This window comes from Numenius arquata, chromosome 15, assembly GCF_964106895.1.
Source record: "Numenius arquata chromosome 15, bNumArq3.hap1.1, whole genome shotgun sequence".
Taxonomy (NCBI): domain Eukaryota; kingdom Metazoa; phylum Chordata; class Aves; order Charadriiformes; family Scolopacidae; genus Numenius; species Numenius arquata.
The window spans coordinates 11,597,910-11,617,953 of NC_133590.1; the positions used below are offsets into that span (position 1 = coordinate 11,597,910).

A 20,044-nucleotide genomic window follows, 5' to 3' on the forward strand; every position below is an offset into this window, starting at 1 on the left:
TACCTTCTTCCCCCAGCTGGCTTTTCAGCAGCCTTCTTGTTAGCCTGTGATCATTGCTAATTAACACACATCAACTGTGTTAAAATAACTACTACAATAAAGCAATGCAGAGTAGCTTCACGTGTGATATGTTTGTGCTGATTTCTGAAGGTAAATTTAAGATTTATTTATCTGTGAAATGGATTACTCCTGGACAGAGCTGATGAATTTCTTTTCTGGCTCCTCCTCATCATCAAATATTGTCTCAAAGTTTTGGAATTCAAGATTTTTGTCTTCCGAAGTGGAGAATATGCTTTTTTCTTCTTAAACAGAGTAGCTGATCAATGTAACAGTAGCATAGAACAAGTTATTCTGAACAGCTGTTCAGAGTAGTGGATAAAGCATTTTCCTGGCTAATGGGCACAAAAAAACTGTAGAACAACCACTCTTTTTCTTGAATATATAATCCCATTTCATTTTACATTAGCCTCCTAGGGTAAAGGGCTGAGTTACTGACTACTGTATGCCAGTTTAGGTCAAGTCTTAAGTTCTTTTGAAGATGACAGCACACATCTTATGCTTCACATGTCTTTCATTAATAACTTTATATACTCTAATGCTTCTGGAGTCAGAGCAGGGTAAACTTAGATGCCCTGTGAAAGTTTGTGTATAATACAGGAGTTCAACTAGTTGTATTTTTCACGTTATAAGATACAAATGGATAACCTTGAGTTAGTGTGGAACTCGGATCTAAATTCTGTTTAAGAAATTAAGGTTTTAGGGTGATAAAGCACTAATGTGCAGAGCCCTGAACCAGTTGGCTTGAGTACTAAGTTAGCCCATATAAAGCTTATGCTAATATATTTTGTTGAAAACAGGCTTACAACGTTACACTTTAAAATTTTAGTTTGCCTACCTGTACAACTGTAATATGCTGTATGTCCACGTAGATGTTGTAAAACTGCTTTAAGGCAGAAACTAAATAATAAATTATCAATATTTGCTGCTCTATCTGAACTGACTATCTTTGTTTTTGACATGAGAAGTTACTACTTTAAGCTTTTAATATGTTTATACATCAGATATAACCTTGTATGAAAACTCCCTAAGGGTAAAAGATGCTTTTAAATATTGAAGGGTTCTCTTCTCTCCCTGGATAGCTGGGAATACAGGAGGGCTTTTTGCCTTAGTTCAGCTTGCTTCATCTCTACAGAAAAATGTTAAGTTGCTTTTTCTTTCTTCCTCCTGATTTAAAAGCCCAAGGACTAATGGAGGATAAATGCTGGTGTCTTTTACAGAAATAAGACAAGGTTATGACAAAAATTTCTTAAAACATGAAAAGCACGTGAAGCAACTGTTTATAAGCATGAGAAATGGCAGAAATAATTGTAGGTAATACAGAACCAACAAGAATGTACATGTTTTGTAACCTTCAGAATGCTGAAGTGGACTTCTGGATTATACCCATCATACAAGGATTTGTGCAAATTGAAGAGCTGGTAGTAAACTATAACGAATCTTCTGATGATGATAAGAGCAGTCCTGAAACTCCTCCTCAGGAATCAACTTGTGTAGATGATGTTCATCCAACGTTTCTGGTGGCACTTATTTCACGCCGGAGTCGGCACAGAGCTGGTAGGCAAACATAGTTCAAGGCATTGGGGTTGTTCCTGAGTACTGATGTGGAAGATAAAACTTGGAAGAGCGCTCTGTTGTCCAGCAGATGGTCAGCTCTTGTCGAAGTATGTGCCACAGCCATTCCTGCTTACAGGAGAAAAGGGAAGGCTGTAGCGCATATAGCACTGCAGAGCAGTTACTAAGTGAACTTCACTAATCTCCTTTTGGGCACTGAATGTCTCCTTGGAGGTCACGGTCCTGGGATAAAGTTACATCTTTGCAAAGAACACCTTGATTAGGACCTTGTGTACAGCTCTGTCCTAACACAATGTTCTCAGTGGGCCTGGGCCTGGGTGGGAGTTAAGTTTTCAAAGGTCTTCCTTTGAGGGCTTGACAGCAGCTGAATAGAGACTTGACAAATCAAGTGTGCATGCACCTGCATCCCAAGAGATGTGTGTGTAGGGCCAAGGTGTGAAATAAGAACTATGCTTTGATCTTGCACCTTATTTGGCTTATTTGAATAGTAGCAAGGCAAACAAAATATTCCCTGTCCTTAGGAGCACAGAAAGAAAGATTGAATCATTTGACACTTTAATAGGTCCTGTTCAATTCTAAGCCTTTTCAGTGTATCAGCTGTGCCCAAGCCCCCTTTCCTACACAGGTTTTTAACATGTCAAAAAAAAAAAAAAAAGACAAAACCTGGTGAGCTTACACTGATATGGGACTGTCCTTTGTATCACAGCTCACTTCAATGCATTTAATTCAGTTCCCAGGAAAATTATTTTTCAGAACAACTCAGAGTAAATACTTGAGGGTTTCAGGGTAGTATCTAGTTTGCAGTATGCTTTATTTATACTAAATTGTTATACAGATACAGAAACTGAAGAGCAGAGGGCAAATTGCTTATTGATTCCCTCTTACTATTAATGACACTATGCTTATCTGATGGCTAGTCCAGAGCGTAAACTGAGTAGAACTTTCTCCCTTAACATGAAAAGATTGCTTCAGTAAATTGAACCAATGTTTTGAAGAGTAATTGTAGAATTGTGTGTTTAATTCATTCTGTAATACATAATTTTAGCTAAGAGTTCAAAGTGTTTTCATTTCTGAAATATTGTAGTTTAAAAAGCCCAAGCCCCCCAAAACCAGAGAAAACATGGATTTAAAAGCTTAACATACTTCTATGTTAAATACACTGATTCTTTATTTGTCACGCAGCTTGTTTATGATTAAAAAAAAAACAAACAAAAACCAAACAAACCCCATTGCACTAAATTATCAACACACCTGAGAACTTAAGGAAAGGCACCATGAGCTAAAGGAAGACAGCTTAGAGAATAAGAGCTTAGTGTCTGCAAAAGTCGAGATATCAAAAGTAAGGGAGTGGAATATTCCTCTGCAGTGACTTAGTTTGGGTTTTGGTGTAACAGCTGCTGTTGGTGGCAGGACATAAGTAAAGGGTGTCTGAAAGCTCTCTTAAAGGTCCCCGTGACAGGTATTTTACATTCCTTTCACTTCCCTATTTCTAATCTCTTTCCTTCTCTCCCGTAGTCCTTAACTAGTGCTCTTGGGGTTCAGCTCAAAAGTTTGGTCCAGTGGTACTTCAGGACATGGAATATAGTTGTTCTGATTCTGTGGAACTGAATTTCCATGCTTTAACCCATGGCTTTGAATTGTTCTTCAATCCTTTTAACTTATTCCTTCCCCATCCCTTGCTACCACCTGCATCCTTTCAGCAATAGTGATGTACTGTCCTTTGAGTAAAGGATGTGCAAGCACTTACCTGTTCTGTTTAATGATCAAACCAGGAATAGCTGGGCAAAAAACTGTGGTCAGGAGAGCATTATCTGTTCTTAATGTGCAGAATTAGTTATAGAGGTTGAAACGAGGTGGGGGAGTCCTTCTGTTCTGTGGAACATGCAAATCTTCTTGGGCTGCTTGTGGGACCTCTTACTGTAAGATGCGGAACGTCTGTCAGTAAAAGTGGCCTTTTGGGATCATGGAAAATACTGAGCACTAAAGCAAAACTTCCTGCTAAACTTGTCAGAGCAGGAAGTAATGGATCCTTTAGGGTGGGGAAGGTACATCTGTGACTTTATAGTGCCAGTAGACTGCCTTGCCCTGTCAACTTATTTTCTGCTTCTTGTAGTAAATCAGTTAATAAACTTTATCCATATAGTCAACACAACTTTTGGGGATTAGGCTGGGGTAGGAGTCATTTTACCATTGATCATGGATTCTGTGTAGACCTCTTTGTGTTACTGTTGTCAAAAACAGTAAGAAAAGTTATTAATGTTTAAGATGTACTTAAATATGAATTGATCATTCTTATTCCTCCCAGGAATGCGGTATAAGCGAAGAGGTGTTGATAAAAATGGAAATGTGGCAAATTATGTTGAGACGGAGCAACTGATTCATGTTCATAATCATACTCTTTCATTTATACAAACGAGAGGCTCTGTGCCTGTTTTCTGGAGCCAAGTTGGATATAGATACAACCCACGGCCCCGACTGGACAAGAGTAAGTGTGTGGGTGGAATTCCTAAAGATCAGAGTTCCCTTAGAAACAGGTTCATTGGGGTGTTGCTTTACCACCAGTCTTTTAGTGGCACTTTCTAAAAGCCAGGAATAACAGTAATGACTTGACTCCAATTAACTCCTACTCCAATTGCGCCTATGCAGAGCTCTGACTTCTTGTCCATGGTAAGTAAATACCATGAATTTCAATATTTAATGAGGTACCTGTTTTATGTCTAGTCTTACTTGCTGCAGTTTTCTGGATTGAGAAGGGAGACAATTTGGCTTTCTTTTTTTGAGAACATTAGTAGAAACTTTTCCTGGAAGGAAGATAGCATCTTCATGATCTTGTATAATCAGCCTAATCAGACTCCTGCTGGATTGGGTTGACTGGCATCCTACACCATAAGTATGTACTTCTGTGAGTCCAACTCACGTGTTGGATTCACATTCTCCTCTAGCATTAGCAGGTCTAGTCTTCTGCTACTGGAGACTATTTTTTAGGGCTGAAAATAAAAAAAATCTGCTCTTTCAGAGGGGGCTGTGGTGTTGGAAAGTTAAAGGACTTTTTTTTTTTTTTTTTTTTTTCCTCCCCTGTGTCTTGAGTAAGTCCTAGTAAAATGGACCTTTGAGCTTGCTTGGGAACTTAGGCAAATGATATAATTTTAAGTCGACAAGCAGTTACTATCATTGCAGACTTAAAGATTCATCAACAGATTCATGTTTCTTCTGATTTTTATACCAAATAACCTGGAGGTTACTGGTGAAGGTTAACTTGTTGCCACATCATGGAAATGGAAATTTAAATATATTCATAAAGTGAGGAAAATCAAAATAAAACATCTCCCAATTCCCACCAGGTATTTGGCAGCAACCCTTCATTAGTTCCAACTGAAAGCTTGTGCTGTGACATCTGTTTATGAAGCTGAGCAGTTCTTTTCACTTTTTTTTCCTAGTAGGATTAGTTTAAAAAAATATTGAGGAATTGCATGTAATTTGATATTTTTACAGGTAGGAATTGAGACTTTGAGGAAACACTGGTGCCTTGAATCAACTGGATAGTGTTTTTAGTTAGAAGTAGTTTTGTCCTTTAGGAGACCTGGAGTAATACTGAAAGTGTTATCCCTGTCCTGCATGTCCACCTCTGCAATTTGTAAACCTTTCTTGTACTTCAGTTTGCTTTTTCAAAACATATGAACCAAATAAAAATACTCTTATTTTAGAAGAGATGTTTATGTGGGTGTATGATGCATACGTGGAAGGATTAAACAGGCTTATTGAAATTTAATTTTTTTGTCCAATAAAGCAAAATTTAAGAACGATGTTTCCTGTATATTATAGTAGGAAAATAACAATATTGAAATAGAGCAAACTGATGAAAGACCTTTAAAAATAATTCTGTACAATGGTTATGTTGTGTGCAAGTACTTCAAGCAAAGCTATCTTGGCTTTTTTTAGAATATAGGTTTGTGCATGATTTAATACTTCAAGCAGGGCTTGTTGCTGACCAGGCGGTTTTTGTCTCGCGCTGTTCTGCTTTGTAGGTGAAAATGAAACAGTGTCCTGCTTTCGTGCACATTTTGAAGAACAGCTGAAAAATTACAAAAAGCAGGTGAGTTCTGCATGGTAAAATAGTCATCTTATGAAAATGCAGGGGATGACAGTTAGTTTAGTTTTTGTTGTAATGTGGGTTGTGGTTTTTTAGAAGCTTGTTGACAATTGGAAGGGTGGTACAAAATAGAATTTTATGAAGTTCTTCAAGTATCCTTGTAAGTTACATCATTAAAAAAAAAAACAAACAAACCAAACAAACCAAAAAAACCCAGACCCAGCAGTAACTTACAGAAATGTGTAAGCCTCATGTTTGTATACCTGTTGTGTGAATTCATAGCTGTTCTATATTAAAATTCAGGTAGGCAGGTAATTGTTGGAGCTTATTTGATCTTGGGTGCAATCTAGCAAAGATTGTAACTTCAGTAAGATTACCTAGAAGTCTTTTTTTTAACTCTTGAGCTATTTATTCTTTCATGGTATATATCTAAGCAAGCTGTGTAGCAGATGTCAAGTGTTAAATAATTAAACTTTTGAACAGGTTATTATTAATTTGGTGGATCAGACCGGCAGAGAGAAGATTATTGGGGATGCTTACCTTAAACAAGTTCTTCTTTACAACAATGCAAATCTGACTTATGTTTCATTTGACTTCCATGAGCACTGGTAAGAAGCCTTTTAAAAATGTCACTTTGCATCTTTTTTTATTACCATGAAACGAGAGCAGAAGGGAGGAGAGAAGTCATTATTATTTCTACTTCTACATGGAATGCTTTTTTAAATAGGAAGAATACGTTTTGTAACCTAAAGGACTATAAAAGTTGAAATTTGGGTAACCAAGCACTGCTGTTTGTTGCTGTTGTGTCCCTGACCTGTTAAATATGCAGTTATTTATTAGGTCAAGCTTAGAGGTTGTTATGCATTTTAAGCAAGAGTTTCCTTAAACATCCTGTGAATGTAAAGTTGTGGCTGACCTGCTTTTCAAACTATGTAGCATCCTGCTTTTAATTCTTTACTACAAGCCATTCTTCTGTTTCTCTTGCTTGTTTCTAGAAACATATGGTGGGTTCTTTCAGAACCCTGATGCTGATATTCCATTATGAAATGCACTGGATTTTATTTTAATCCAGTATAAATAGTTGCTGTTTTATGACTCTGCTCTGATGTTGGCATGGTCTAGTGCAGTGTTCACATGCCCAAGCGTGTGATCTGTCATACAGGCATGTGTTTCTCATGCTTCCCTCAAGCAGACTGCACTTGTGTACAAATATGGGATCTAAAAACTCTGGTTTTTATCTTAATTTCCTAACTTAATCTAGGGATTGCATCTGGCCTGGAAAAGCATTACTGATTGAATAAGTATGTCATTAGTGGATATTGTCTGAGAGGATAGGGGGAAAGGGAAAAAAACCCTCAAAATAGTCATGGCCTTTAAGAGACTTTTCTATTGACATCCTGAATTGATTTGGTACTTAATCTTTTGTTTAAATGACCTCTCATTTTTGTTTGTTTGCTTTTCTTCTAAGAACTGCTGTAGTGACCAGGACTGTTTCTTTCTGTACTATGAGCATGAGTGAATAGAGAACAATGCTGAAAGTTACCTAGTGGGGTGAGCAGAGGAAGGGGTGGTGTGTCTGTAGGCATTTACTTTTTCTCTGTAGAAGCAGGATGGGACATCCCAATTTCAAACCTATAGTGGTTGCTTTGGTTGAGACTGTGCCTAAAATGAGAACAGAATGTTGCACGTGCCCAAAGAGCTGTGCACTTGTCCTTCTTTGTGGAAGCAGTATTCAAGAATGCAAACTCTTGAGAATTTAAAGATCTGAATCTCTTGCCTTGCATTTAGATATTGAACTGTACTTTAAAATAGTTCTGAATATTGGCTGCTATTTAATGCTTATTGCAAGAGAGAGTGTCTTGTCTCTCCCACCTAGCCAAAACACTGCTAATGTTACTAATAATATAAAATAGTTAAGTAAAGAAAAATCACTACTCAAATTCAAACTAACTCCTGTGAAATTCTGTATTTTAGCCGAGGAATGAAGTTTGAAAATGTTCAAACGCTGACTGATGCCATTCATGATATTATTCTTGACATGAAGTGGTGCTGGTAGGTACTTCACTGTTCTTAGACTAGTATGAAATATTTGTAGAAAAAAATGAACCAGTACATATACAGAGGCCTTGATTTTTGTCATAACTGGTATATTTTACATTCCTCTCTCAGTGCCCAGCTTGTGTGTCAAGAGTTTTTGTGTTCTGAGGTATTGGTGTTCTAAATGCGTAACAGCAAAAGTTCTCAGACACTGTTTTCTCTGAGGCTTACTGCATTTTAACACTCTTAGGGGTTCTTGTATCTAATGTGAAACACTCTGTATTTGACCCACAAACCTAGAACACCAACCTTACTATTGAAAACAGTAGGCATGTTTGACCTTTAGTTTGTATTGATTAAAGTTTGTGCATTTTGGTAATGAGCATGGCTGCAGTCCTCAGTCAATCACTCGATATTGTTCAGTGCATTTTGTGAGTGAAATGTCGCTGTCCTTATTGTTGGCTTCTGCATTTTTGAAACTAAATTCCTCTTCTCTTGAAAGCTTGTATTACATATGTATGAATTGAATTAGATGTCTGACTACATAGCAAATTTATGCCCCAGTAGGATGCATGTTGGATATCTGGCCTAAACTGCAGAGGTGGGAAGAAGAGTATTTAATTCTGAGTGGGCTGTGGCCGGGGATGATGGGTGCAACTATAAATAGTATTCCATGTGTAAAATTTTCTACTCTTTGTAGAAGCTGGTAAATTATGCTGGATTTGAAGTGTCTCAGTATGCTTTTACTCTGTTTTTCTGTTAAAAGGGTTGACCAAGCTGGTGTGATTTGTAAACAGGAGGGAATTTTTCGAGTTAACTGCATGGACTGTCTGGATCGTACCAATGTCGTGCAGGCTGCCATTGCAAGAGTGGTCATGGAACAGCAGGCACGTAAAACTAATGTCCTTTTTCAAGTACCAAGTACCTCCAAGCTTAATTGTTATTCTCAGGGAAATCTGTGTGTTTGAAAAATGCTAAACTAACCTCTACTGAAAAGGATCTGTATGACCTACTTGGAGAGCCATGATGCTGAAAGTAATATGTACAACTAAAATAACTTGAAATCATTATAGAACATTGTTGCCTAGTTTCCTCTCTAAAGAGAGGAAACTACTGTCTCCACATTTTGGAGAGGATTCTCTTGTTTTGATTTAGTGACTTTAAGTTGTGTGGTAATAAAAGCTTAAAAAAAAAAAACCCCACCAAAACACCCAAGCCAAAACCCACATCCCTGCCCCAAATGAGACTAAAATCTAACTAGAAGCTGGATCCTATTTTAGCCTCTCTGAAGTGAAACACTGGTACAGCAAGTAGGGAGATAACTAATCTCCTCTGTGCATAGAGGAACAATTGATTCATGATGTAAATATCCCAGATGGCTGACGACTATGCTCTGGAATAGCTCTCCCTGTACGGAGAAGGCATTTCCAAGTAGATTGAGTCCTTCCTCTAGTCATCCTCTTGTTTGTCCCCCCCATTTGTTTTTTGATACAGAAGCTCAGTGATGATTATCTTCCCCTGTGTATTGTCTTCCTTAATAGGACTGTAAATGAAACATTGACACTTCAGTTACAGCCCAGCCCAAAATAAACCAAGCTGACTATACTTAAAGTGAAGGATAAAGGGATAGGGCTTTCAAAGTCAGTGAACAATCTTGTATCAATTTTCATTTAACTTGCGAAGAGTGCTTGAACATTTTTTTTTTTTATTGGCTATAAATTGAGTTTTGCTTATGATTTAACCCAAGATATTCCTGCAGTTGGCCTAGCGTTTAATGACTACACTAGTTACGTATGAGTAGTACTGACTTCAGAATGGGAAACTCTGCCGCTTTACCAATCGAGTGCGTGTAAAGAGGCTGAAGTTTGTATTGTACCCTAGACTTATCTTGGAAAAACTTAAGTACTGGTTGTTCCGAAGAGTAAGATATCTTACTTCTAGTATCAGTGTTAAACAGTAACTGTCCAAAATGCACAAGCATTAATAATAAACACAACAGATGAAGTTGCTGTAAGGTTTTATTCTGGGGGAGGAGTAAGTTTGAAGATGGAGCCATTACACTTGCTTTAGTGTCTAGAAGCAAAAGATTAAGAATTCTGATGTGCTTTTTCTTGTAACTGGAAAGAGATTCCATTTCTTTATTTTTCAGACCTTTGAGGTCATGAACACCTTTGCAATAGAAGACATTAACTTGTTTATCAATGTTTAAATTTTGTGGTGTCTGTTCTTCTGATGGTCTTCTGTAGAAAACAGAATCATTTCCTGTATCTTGATAATCGAGAGTAACTTGTTTTCCTTCCTTCAGCTAATTTTTTTGAAGATTGACTCCTACATCCATAATTATTGTATTACTGCTACATCCAGTGATATGATATTTAACAATGAATTGGTGATTCATTGCTAACCATTAATTTAATCTGACAAATTGGCAGAATGGTTTCCTTTTTCATATCGCATAAAATTTAACAACTAAATCCTTGACAAGTGTTCCCATTTTCTTTATCAAGCTCTGATATTGAGAATTATTTTTACCTTGAACCTTATATTAATGTATATGTCAAACTGCAGCTCAAAAAGCTGGGTGTGATGCCACCAGAGCAGCCTTTGCCAGTGAAATGCAATAGAATCTACCAGATAATATGGGCCAACAACGGAGACGCCATAAGCCGGCAGTACGCTGGCACCGCCGCCTTGAAGGTAAAGGATGAAGAGTCTTATTGGTTCTGATGATTAATATGTATTTACAGGTTTTATGTCCAATGAGGAACTCCTGTACGTGTAACAAAGTTGGCCAAATATTCTGCATGTTTTTGTCTTCAAGAGATGAGAGGCATTTCAATAGAAGAATATTTTGTGTCACACTTGATGTGAATTGGAGAAGACGAATGTCCAGGTGTCTGGACGCTCAAGCGTGTGGCAGCGCTGGCTGGTTGTTAACTTCATTCTGTTAGTTTTCTGTCTAGATACAGAGCACAGCTGAACAAAGAGTTTAAGATCTATATTAAGCTTTACTTCTATTTAAATTTAAGCATGATTATGGTAGTTCTAAGCAGCTCAAGAAGAATGCAGCTCAAGATATGTTGGTAGTAGGGTGATATTAACTAGTTCCATTTTCTAAAGACTTTTCTTAATTAGTTGTAATGCAGTCTGTCTATCAAGATCAGAATTCAGGCATGAAACTCCTTATGGTGTCCAGATTGTTTTTCCCTAGGACTTTCTGTAGAATCATAGGTCTGTCAAAAGCATAAGATTCTCTGCAGAGTCAAACAATGCCATGAGAGGTAGATGTTCTTTGAAAATCAGTATTTTCAAATTCTATAAGAAATAGTTACTTGAGCACCATTTCTGAGTTGTCATCTATTGAGTTCTGAGTTTCAGAATGCTAAAGCTTTTTACCTGAGGCTATTGCTTCAAAGGTGTAGGTGCATGATTCATGTGTCCTGTGCAACAGGGTGACTTCACAAGGACTGGGGAAAGAAAGCTGGCAGGGGTCATGAAGGATGGAGTTAATTCTGCAAACAGATACTACCTGAATCGCTTCAGGGATGCTTACAGGCAAGCAGTCATAGGTAAGAATACAATTTCAGCTAAGATGAACTATGGTGTTTAGAAAAGTTTATTGAAATCATCTTGGTTTTATCTTTTTATCTGATTTATCTTTTTTTTCTGAAGCTTAAAATCACCTTGAGTATATGTAATGTTCATGTCTATGTAGTGGACACCGTATGGATCAATCAATTCTCCATTTGGAGATTAAACAACATTTAATTCGGAGTGATTACATGCAGTGCAACTCATTGTAGAGCTTGCTCCTAACTTTGTTTTAGCATTAACTGTCTTGTAACATCTCTCTATTAGACAAAGCTAAACTTATGTAGCAAGTGTTTGTTAAAATGGTGAATGAACTCTTGCTTTTCCATGAGAGAAAATAGTGTTATACTACTAAGTTTTCAGTTTTGGGCAGCATTCTATTTGGAAAGAATAGTTAACCATTTTTCCAGAGTTTCTTCAAGTATAAAATATTTGGAAGGAATTTACAAAGTAATCAGACTATTGCTGTATATCACTCAACTGTTGGTTCCTTGTTTGATATTTTGTGTGTTTTATTTAGATTTGATGCAGGGTATCCCCGTAACAGAGGATCTTTACTCCATATTTACAAAAGAGAAAGAGCATGAGGCCCTGCACAAGGAGAACCTGAGGAGCCACCAGGAACTGATCAGCCAGTTGTTGCAGAGCTACATGAAACTGCTCCTACCAGATGATGAAAAATTCCATGGAGGATGGGCACTCATTGACTGTGATCCAAGGTTTGTTGAATAAAGTCATAAGTGATCATTGATCAGCTGCTACTGTGACACCTCTGTTAATTCCTACTGATGTGAAATGATTTTGGTAGCGGATGTGTTAATAGAATAAAAAAGGACAGTTTTGTACAATGATAGGAGTCCTTGAAGGGATTGAAAACTTGATTGTAAATGGGAAGGCCCTCTAAACAAGTGCTTTTCCCAAAGTGCCATATAAATGGTGCATGCTGGAGTTACCTTTGAGACATCACCTGGAAACACCTGCATTCAGTTAATACTGTCAGAATGTGGTAGGCACCCACGAAGAGAACTTCTAAGCACCCTTAGTTCTAGAAGGGGCTGTTTGAGGAGCCGTTGTTTCTTACTGTTCTATAGGGAAAGTGTAACTTGACTTCAAAGCTGTCTATGATCAGATTAAGTTGTTGTGTAATGACTCAGTAGCAGGAAAGCTTTAGACTTCTCTTTATGAGAAGTAGTGAGCATAAACTCTAACTTCACTGATAAGTCTCCTTATCAAGTTCAGAGTTCACTATCTTGTAACAGAAAAATAGTGGTTAGATCTGCAGGTTAAAGTTCACCATCTAAAAATAGCAAAGCAGTATGTTATGATAGTTAAAGTCTGTGCTCTGAAGATCTGAGTTTTGAGATACCTTTCCCTCTCTCTGTTAGCATTTTTAATAGCTTGTGGGTTTTCTGTTTATTTTTGGACCTGCTGCTGACCTGTTTGAGCTATTGGGTAACTCCAGGTTTGAGTTGTTTACATGGATCTGCTTATTGTATGGTAGAGTCTAATGATACATCATGTTTTGGTTTGTGAAGGGTCACACCTAACTTGGTTTTTCAGTGGCTGTGAAGGCAGCAGCATCACATGAGATAATATACCATAATTGAAACCTCTTGTGTGCCTTCAATTGTAAAAAATGTGTCCCTAAAATACACCGGGGATGGGTTACAGCTGTGCAAATAAAGCCTTCTCCCCTCCGTTCATTCTGTTTCTTCTTCCCCTTCCTTAGTCTCATCGATGCCACTCATAAGGATGTGGATGTTCTGCTGCTGCTTTCTAATTCTGCCTACTATGTGGCCTAGTAAGTTACTACTTACTTTGTGTAGTTTATTTTCAGTAGCTTTGTTTTAGATTAGTAGGAAGCATTAAATCCTCGTTCTTTTTTTTTTTTTTTTCTAGTTATGATGATGAAATCGACAAGGTGAATCAGTACCAAAGGTTAAGTCTTGAAGCTCTGGAAAAAATAGAAATAGGTAAGAATGTAGTCGCCATATATCTGAATGCTCTTAAACAGCTTGAGCACTTACTCTAAAGCATCCTACAAATATATTGACACAGCAGGCCTCAATGTATTGCATAAATCCTGTGAGTCCACCACAGCTAGAAATGGGCTTTCTTCCTGATAATGGATGACAGAGTTGAGTCTGTGCTCTTCCTCTGTTCTGTCTTTTGCTACCGCTTGAAATGCAGACTTTGATTCTAAAATTTTCCCCCTTTTGAACTTGTAAAACATGGATTCATCAAAACAAATTTTTATCAGTTGGCAGTAACAACTTGATCAATTTCTGTAATGAATCTCAGGTTTGTGCATTCAATGCACTCCTTTCATCCAAATACAGCAGCTGGTTCTGAATTGTACTTTAGATTTGTTTCATAGCTTTTTTCTAAAACTCTTCTTTATCAAGGTCTGATAAGAAACACACTATTATGAAATCACCTTGTTATGCTGATTTATTGTCCAAAGAATGTACCATCTGCAGGCGAAATCCAGCACTTTCAGCTGAAAGTATTAAAGATGTGATATCTTTGCCTTTACAGATGAAAAAGATGTTCCAGTTGGAGAGGAGGGAGGGAGATGTCTGTGGCCCCCAGTGTGTGTCGCCACCCTCCCAGCAGAGTTTAATCCTCCATTACACAATGCATAGTGATTTCATCAGCTCCTTACTGTAACTTTCACCATTTATGTGCATTTTCTAAGAGTTCAGTGGAGAGATCTCTCTTAATTCTGTATTGTGGAGATCTGTAATACGTCCTGCCATAGAGAGTATAGTTGAAACATCTAGACCAAATACCTTATTAAAACAAAAAACGAAACACTGTTTAATGATGTAGATATGAGTTGAAGTACTTGGTCTCGATCATGAGACTTAAATTTCTTCCACTTGGTAAAAATACATTAGTTTTCCCTTTAATCCTTGCAGGAGCATACCCTAAAACACAGGATGAAATATAGGTTTGGGATTTTTCTTCTGTTTGAAAGGATGGTCTGTAATAAACAATTAGGCTGGATTATAATAGACATACACAGAGTGTCTAATTGCTTTTTGTAAGTAATTGTTTAGCTATTGCGAAAATCTTTCATTTTAAATGTCTATCCTACTCTAAAGAAAACATGAAGCTTTTTATGCTGGAAAAAGACTGTAAGCTCTTACATGTGTTTAGGTGCAGTCTTTGCAGTATGTCTTTGGGTGTTTGGTTAAAGAAGATTTCAAACTGATTTCTAACTTGTTTCTCAGGGCCTGAGCCTACTCTCTTTGGCAAACCCAAGTTCTCTTGCATGAGGCTGCATTACAAATACAAAGAAATGAGCGGGTATTTCCACACCCTCAGAGCTGTGGTGCGCAACCCAGAGGAGGATGGAAAAGGTTGGTTTCACATGTAGAAGTGTATTCAGCATACCAGTGTTTTCTAGGAAACACTTATTCCGTTGCTCTTAGAATAACTTCTGAAGGAGGACAAATTTAAAATGTGAGCCCGTTGAGCAGGGAGCCGACAAAAGCTTGGCTTCTCGTGTCGACACTAGAATGTTACTCTTCTAATACAAAGAAAAATAATTTTCCGGTATGGTTTTAAAGCAACACGTCTCTCTAGAACCGAGACACTTCCATGTCCAGATCTTTGCTGATCTAAAAACTGATTAAATGAATTTAAAATAAGCTGCTAAAGAGTGGAAGACATTTATTTAGTGAAATCAATGTCTAGAATTGTTCTTGCTTGTTGTTTAACTATATTAAGTGAACGCTAATGAGGGAAAAATATCTCTTCTTACCTGGAGCACTGAGTTTTGTCAACAAGGATTAGAATGAATATAATTGCTTCTTTCTTCCACAAATGATGAATTATGGCCAGCGGTTTGTTTCCACCCAATATTTAGGGCTTAAGGAGAGTCCACTCTTTAGGTTATTTTGTAAGCTTCATATTAGAATTGCAACTTGTAGGGTGCAGCTATTCTGTAAGGTGAAAGAAAAACTGGAACAAGAAGAAACTTAATTACATCACAAGGAAATAAGTCTAATTTTAGATTTTTGGAATATGGGATTTTAAGGGTTGTTTTAAGGGTCTGACAGGCTGCTAATTGCATTTCAGATACTCTTCAGTGTATTGCAGAAATGCTGAGAATCACAAAGCAAGCCATGGGATTAGATGTGCCCATTATTGAGAAGAAGTTGGAGAGGTGAGTACTTCCATGATGTGAACCTTCTGTGCTCCACCGCTGCTGTCTCCTCAGCGCCTGAGAGAACATGGTAACACTCAAATATGCGATGTCTAAAACATCAGTATCCGGCTACTGTGCTAGGAGTTCATTTATCCGTACGCTGCTTCAATAACTGTCTGCAGGTGCTTATCTAAAAGTATAAGCAAGAATACTGCTTTATAGATGTAAACTTATAGACAATACACATTACTGACTGTAAATTACATACTGCAAACTGGATGGTTCATGATTAGTTTGTCAAATTTAATTTTTCCTATCTGAATTTTAAATTTGCTTCTGTAGTAAGACAACAACCTGCGAAGTGTAGATCTGATTTGGATTCCGCTGCAGCTGAGTGTTTAACAAATCCAAATAACGTTATGGATCTTGTGTGAAGAAATGTCTGAAGTTAAACTCATGAGCTCCTAAGTGTTAGTCAGAACAGCACAGAAGTTTTTCCTTTTGCAAGCCCACTAAGAGAAGTTGGCACACGAAAGCACAGCTGATAATTCAAAGGACTTAGTAGAATTTTTTAGGTAGTTTTCTCTAAGTCAGTTGTCTATAATTAAACAGAAGTAACTTTGATCTACAAATACTGGTGAGGTGTTAACAGAGGAAATCATTTACGAAGGACAATGGTGTAGAAATGAGAGGATGGAGCTTAGCATGTTTTACCAGTTCAAGTGCAATCTGTTGCTTTATTTTGGACCCTTCCAGTTCAGGCTGCATGAACGACTAGAAAATGTGTTGTGTAGCACCACTGTAAATTGTCAAGCAAAAACTATTAGGGCATGCACTTCAGTAACTTTCTTCTGCGTGTGATTGTGGGGCTACTGTTTCAGCCGCTTGTCCCAGCTGAGCGGAAAGCATAGCAAGAAAATCTTCCTCTGTACTGAAGACTTGAATATTTACTAAATCTGGCTACTGAGTACAGCATACACAAACTCAGGGTTACAAATACAGAGAATTTAAACGCAGTTTCATCTAAAACCAAAAATGCCTGCAGGAGCATACTTTTCCCCTTCTTTGGCTACCATTCTGTATCAGCTCACCTTTGTTATTGTTGTTTTGAATTTGAGTGGCTTTATATGGGTACAATTATATAAGGAAAGGATAACTTAATATCTAAAATATCCATCTCTGTTATGGAAATAGACTGGAAGATGGTAAATGCTTTTTGTTTCTAGGTAAGACTGCTTTGACTGTACACTAGAGCTTATTTTCTTCTTTTTCCAGGAAGAGCAGTAAACCTCATGAAGACATCATCGGCATTCGCTCTCAGAACAGAGGCTCCCTGGCCCAAGGCAAGAATTATTTACTGAGCAAGTTCTCGTCCCTCAATCAGAAAGTGAAACAAACCAAATCCAATGTAAACATCAGCAACCTTCGGAAGCTGGGCAGCTTTACCAAGCCTGAAGTGAAAGTCAATTTTCTAAAACCAAATTTGAAAGTGAATCTTTGGAAGTCAGACAGTAGCCTTGAAACTTTAGAGAATCCGGTGGTCGATACTAAAGTCCACACCGAATCTGATACGGAAGGATCGGATAATGATTCGTTCCACTCCGATGACTACCTGACTAACTCTAAATCCGATGAGGACACACCGCTGGCAGACTCTCTGGAGAACATAGGGCAGGTGGACTACGTGCTGCCCAGCTGCGGCATCATCGCCTCTGCCCCGCGGCTGGGCAGTCGCTCCCAGTCCATAAGCAGCACCGACATGAGCATCAGCATCCACGTCCCGTCCGACATCCACATCTCTCAGGAGAGCCGGTCTGACTCTGAGGACGTCCCCTTGCCTTCCGCTGACAACGCGGAGGTGGAATTTGCTAAACCCATCGATGTCTACTGCCAGAGGTTCGTGCACGATGCTCAGAGTCAGATGTCGGATGTTTTGGAGGCTGAGGCTGGCTCTCGAGAGCCTCATCATGTAATGAATCAACCCAGCAATAATACACCTAAGAAGGCAGAAACCAAGGCTGAAGCCACCGGAGACGTTCCTTCCAGGCCGTCTAAGTTGGACGTACAGTCTTCTGAGCCAAATCCTCAGCTCTTGGCTGTTGGTGGGACTGACTTCACTAAACCTCATAAAAGCCCAGGATCTGCATCTGGTAACCTTGAGACGGGACTCCACACGACTCCTTCTCCAGCTGACGGCAGCAGCAGCAGAGCTGTGTCTCCTTTTGCTAAAATCCGCAGTTCCATGGTCCAGGTTGCGAACATCACGCAGGCGGGATTGACTCAAGGGATTAATTTTGCCGTGGCAAGGGTCCAGAAGAGCCCTGCGGAACCAGAAGCTATCAATGAAATCAAACAAAAAGAACTGAAGGAAATGTTTACGCAATGCCAGACGCGGATCATTCAGATCTAGTGTAGCTGATTTTGGAAGTGTTCTTCTAGCTGTGGCTTTTAATCCAATACTAAAAATATTATATCAGGACTCATTGTGGCATGAACTGCTACTGGATACTGGGATCAATAACCTATAGATAACTTTGTTTACAGGAAGCGAGAGATGCGAATGAATTTGGTTCTGACCAAGCTTCGGAATTCCCTCGGGCAGCTGAGACAGAAGAAGGGTAAACCGTATTTCAACAGGTAGCTTAGACACTGGGATGTAGTGAGCATGCTGGCTGGCTGGCTGTCTTCTCTGTGTTGCACAGTTATTTTTTTGGAGACTAATTTTTGTAGCTCTTCTGACTTATTTAGAAAGTATTTATACTACAAAGGTGATACTGCACTTCTGTGACCTTACTTACCTTGCACTGCACCAGCAAAATAACCTACCGGTAAACTAGGTTTTATTTATTTTTTTGAACTAGTATTTTTACTTGTTTCCATGGAAGGTTTAGATGCAGCTTTCTACTATGAATTGTGCCTCTACAACGGGAATCGATGGGGTTTTGTTGAATTTAATTTGTTAACCAGAAATTAAGATTCCTTTTTGCTGTCTTTTTTCTTTCCACGCATCCTGGGAGACTTTCAGTAGAGATGAAGCGTAGATCCAACCTGAAACACCCACGATCCTGCAGTGCAAATTTAGTTTGTCATTTCTTTTTTCTGACTTGTTTTGAGGTGAGGGGAAATGGAGAAAGCTCCTCTAATTGTCTCGCCCGTGCTAAAGCTATTCCTGTTTCCTTTTTTTCCAAATGCCAAACACCGGCAATTAGCTCCAGGTTTTCTTGTCTCTGTGTAAAGCAAGACAAACCCCATAGCTGACCTTCAGGCGTTGTGCGTCTCTGTGCTAGGATTTCTTGTTAAACTATATTCTAACTATCAAGATGCAAAAGTCCAAATAACAACTTCTGAAGCAGGAGGCAAGTGTAGTCTCTCAGAAAATCCGTGTTGCATTAGAGCGTAGCTGTCGGCATCCAACCAAAACCAAATTCATTACCAGCTCAAGCTTTGCAGACTTGCAGGATAAGGCTAAGCATCCACTCGTGCTGGGGATTGGATAATGAATAAAAACATCCCTTATCTATGTGTCTCAAGTAATTAAATCTATCTAAATTACCCTTTCCCAGCGCTGCCTTGCCACGCTGTTCTAGTGTAGGACGTTATCCAAAAGCTACTGTAGAGCAGGATCTTCCTCCGCTGTGGCTTGTGACTCCGACCACTGCTCCGGAGCTGGTGCCTCCGTGTCCCCATCCCTGTCCTGTAGATAGGCTGCACGTGGTGTTCCCAGCAGGTATTGTCACAGGGGTAGGGTAGGACAGTCTCTTAGGGCTTCTAGTGTCTGGAACAAGTGTCATCTAACCCCCCGTGGTCTGAAACTTTGATAAACAAATCTGATTTATTTATTTGTTTTATTAAAGTGATGTGGGTTTGGGGTTTTTTTTTTTGAGTGTCTATACTTGTGGTTATATTTAAAATTCAACTACTGCTGTATTTTAATGTGAGCAATATACATGAGATATTTTAATAAAAAAAGGTGGAATCAAAAGATGTTTTTTGGCACGTGGTGTTAGTCCAGGGCTGTGGGGCTCCAAGTTTCAGAGATGGGTGGGTTGTCCTGACTTTCTCTGGCTGAAGAGTCAGAGAATCACAGAGTGGTTGAGGTTGGAAGGGATGGCTGGAGGTCATCTGCTCCAACCTCCTGCTCAGGCAGGGCCACCTGGAGCTGGTTGCCCAGGGCCATGGCCAGATGGCTTTTCAATGTCTCCAAGGATGGAAACTGCCACCCCTCTGGGCAACCTCTTCTAGCGCTCAGGCACCATTACAGTGAAAAGGCGTTTCCTGATGTTCAGAGGAAACATCCTGTGTTCCAGCGTGTGCCTGTGGCCTCTTGTCCCATCCCTGGGTACCACTGGGAAGGGCCTGGCCATGTCCTCTTTGCAGCCTCCTTCAGGCACCTACAGATACTAATAGGAGGCCCTGTCAGTCAGGGGACACATACACGACTGAAGTCCTTTATCATCTTTTGGCATTCTTCTTCTATTATGAGGATGTTCCTTAAAACAGCCGAAGCCTTGGTACTTGTGAAGGGTGTGGAGGAGGGA

General features: G+C 38.9%; 1 protein-coding gene across 1 annotated transcript in view; it reads left to right on the forward strand.

The window, feature by feature from the left end:
- The window catches only part of INPP5F (inositol polyphosphate-5-phosphatase F), a 44,916-nt gene extending 25,432 nt beyond the window's left edge, over positions 1-19,484 (forward strand). The window contains exons 7-20 of the mRNA XM_074159001.1: positions 1,416-1,614; positions 3,938-4,117; positions 5,658-5,725; positions 6,206-6,330; positions 7,697-7,774; positions 8,526-8,646; positions 10,328-10,456; positions 11,211-11,328; positions 11,871-12,069; positions 13,080-13,151; positions 13,250-13,323; positions 14,587-14,715; positions 15,437-15,524; positions 16,782-19,484. Coding sequence (XP_074015102.1) covers positions 1,416-1,614; positions 3,938-4,117; positions 5,658-5,725; positions 6,206-6,330; positions 7,697-7,774; positions 8,526-8,646; positions 10,328-10,456; positions 11,211-11,328; positions 11,871-12,069; positions 13,080-13,151; positions 13,250-13,323; positions 14,587-14,715; positions 15,437-15,524; positions 16,782-17,916 — 2,715 coding nt within the window. The 3' untranslated portion in view covers positions 17,917-19,484. The remainder of the gene's footprint in view (positions 1-1,415; positions 1,615-3,937; positions 4,118-5,657; positions 5,726-6,205; positions 6,331-7,696; positions 7,775-8,525; positions 8,647-10,327; positions 10,457-11,210; positions 11,329-11,870; positions 12,070-13,079; positions 13,152-13,249; positions 13,324-14,586; positions 14,716-15,436; positions 15,525-16,781) is intronic.
- The last annotated feature ends 560 nt before the right edge of the window (positions 19,485-20,044 follow it).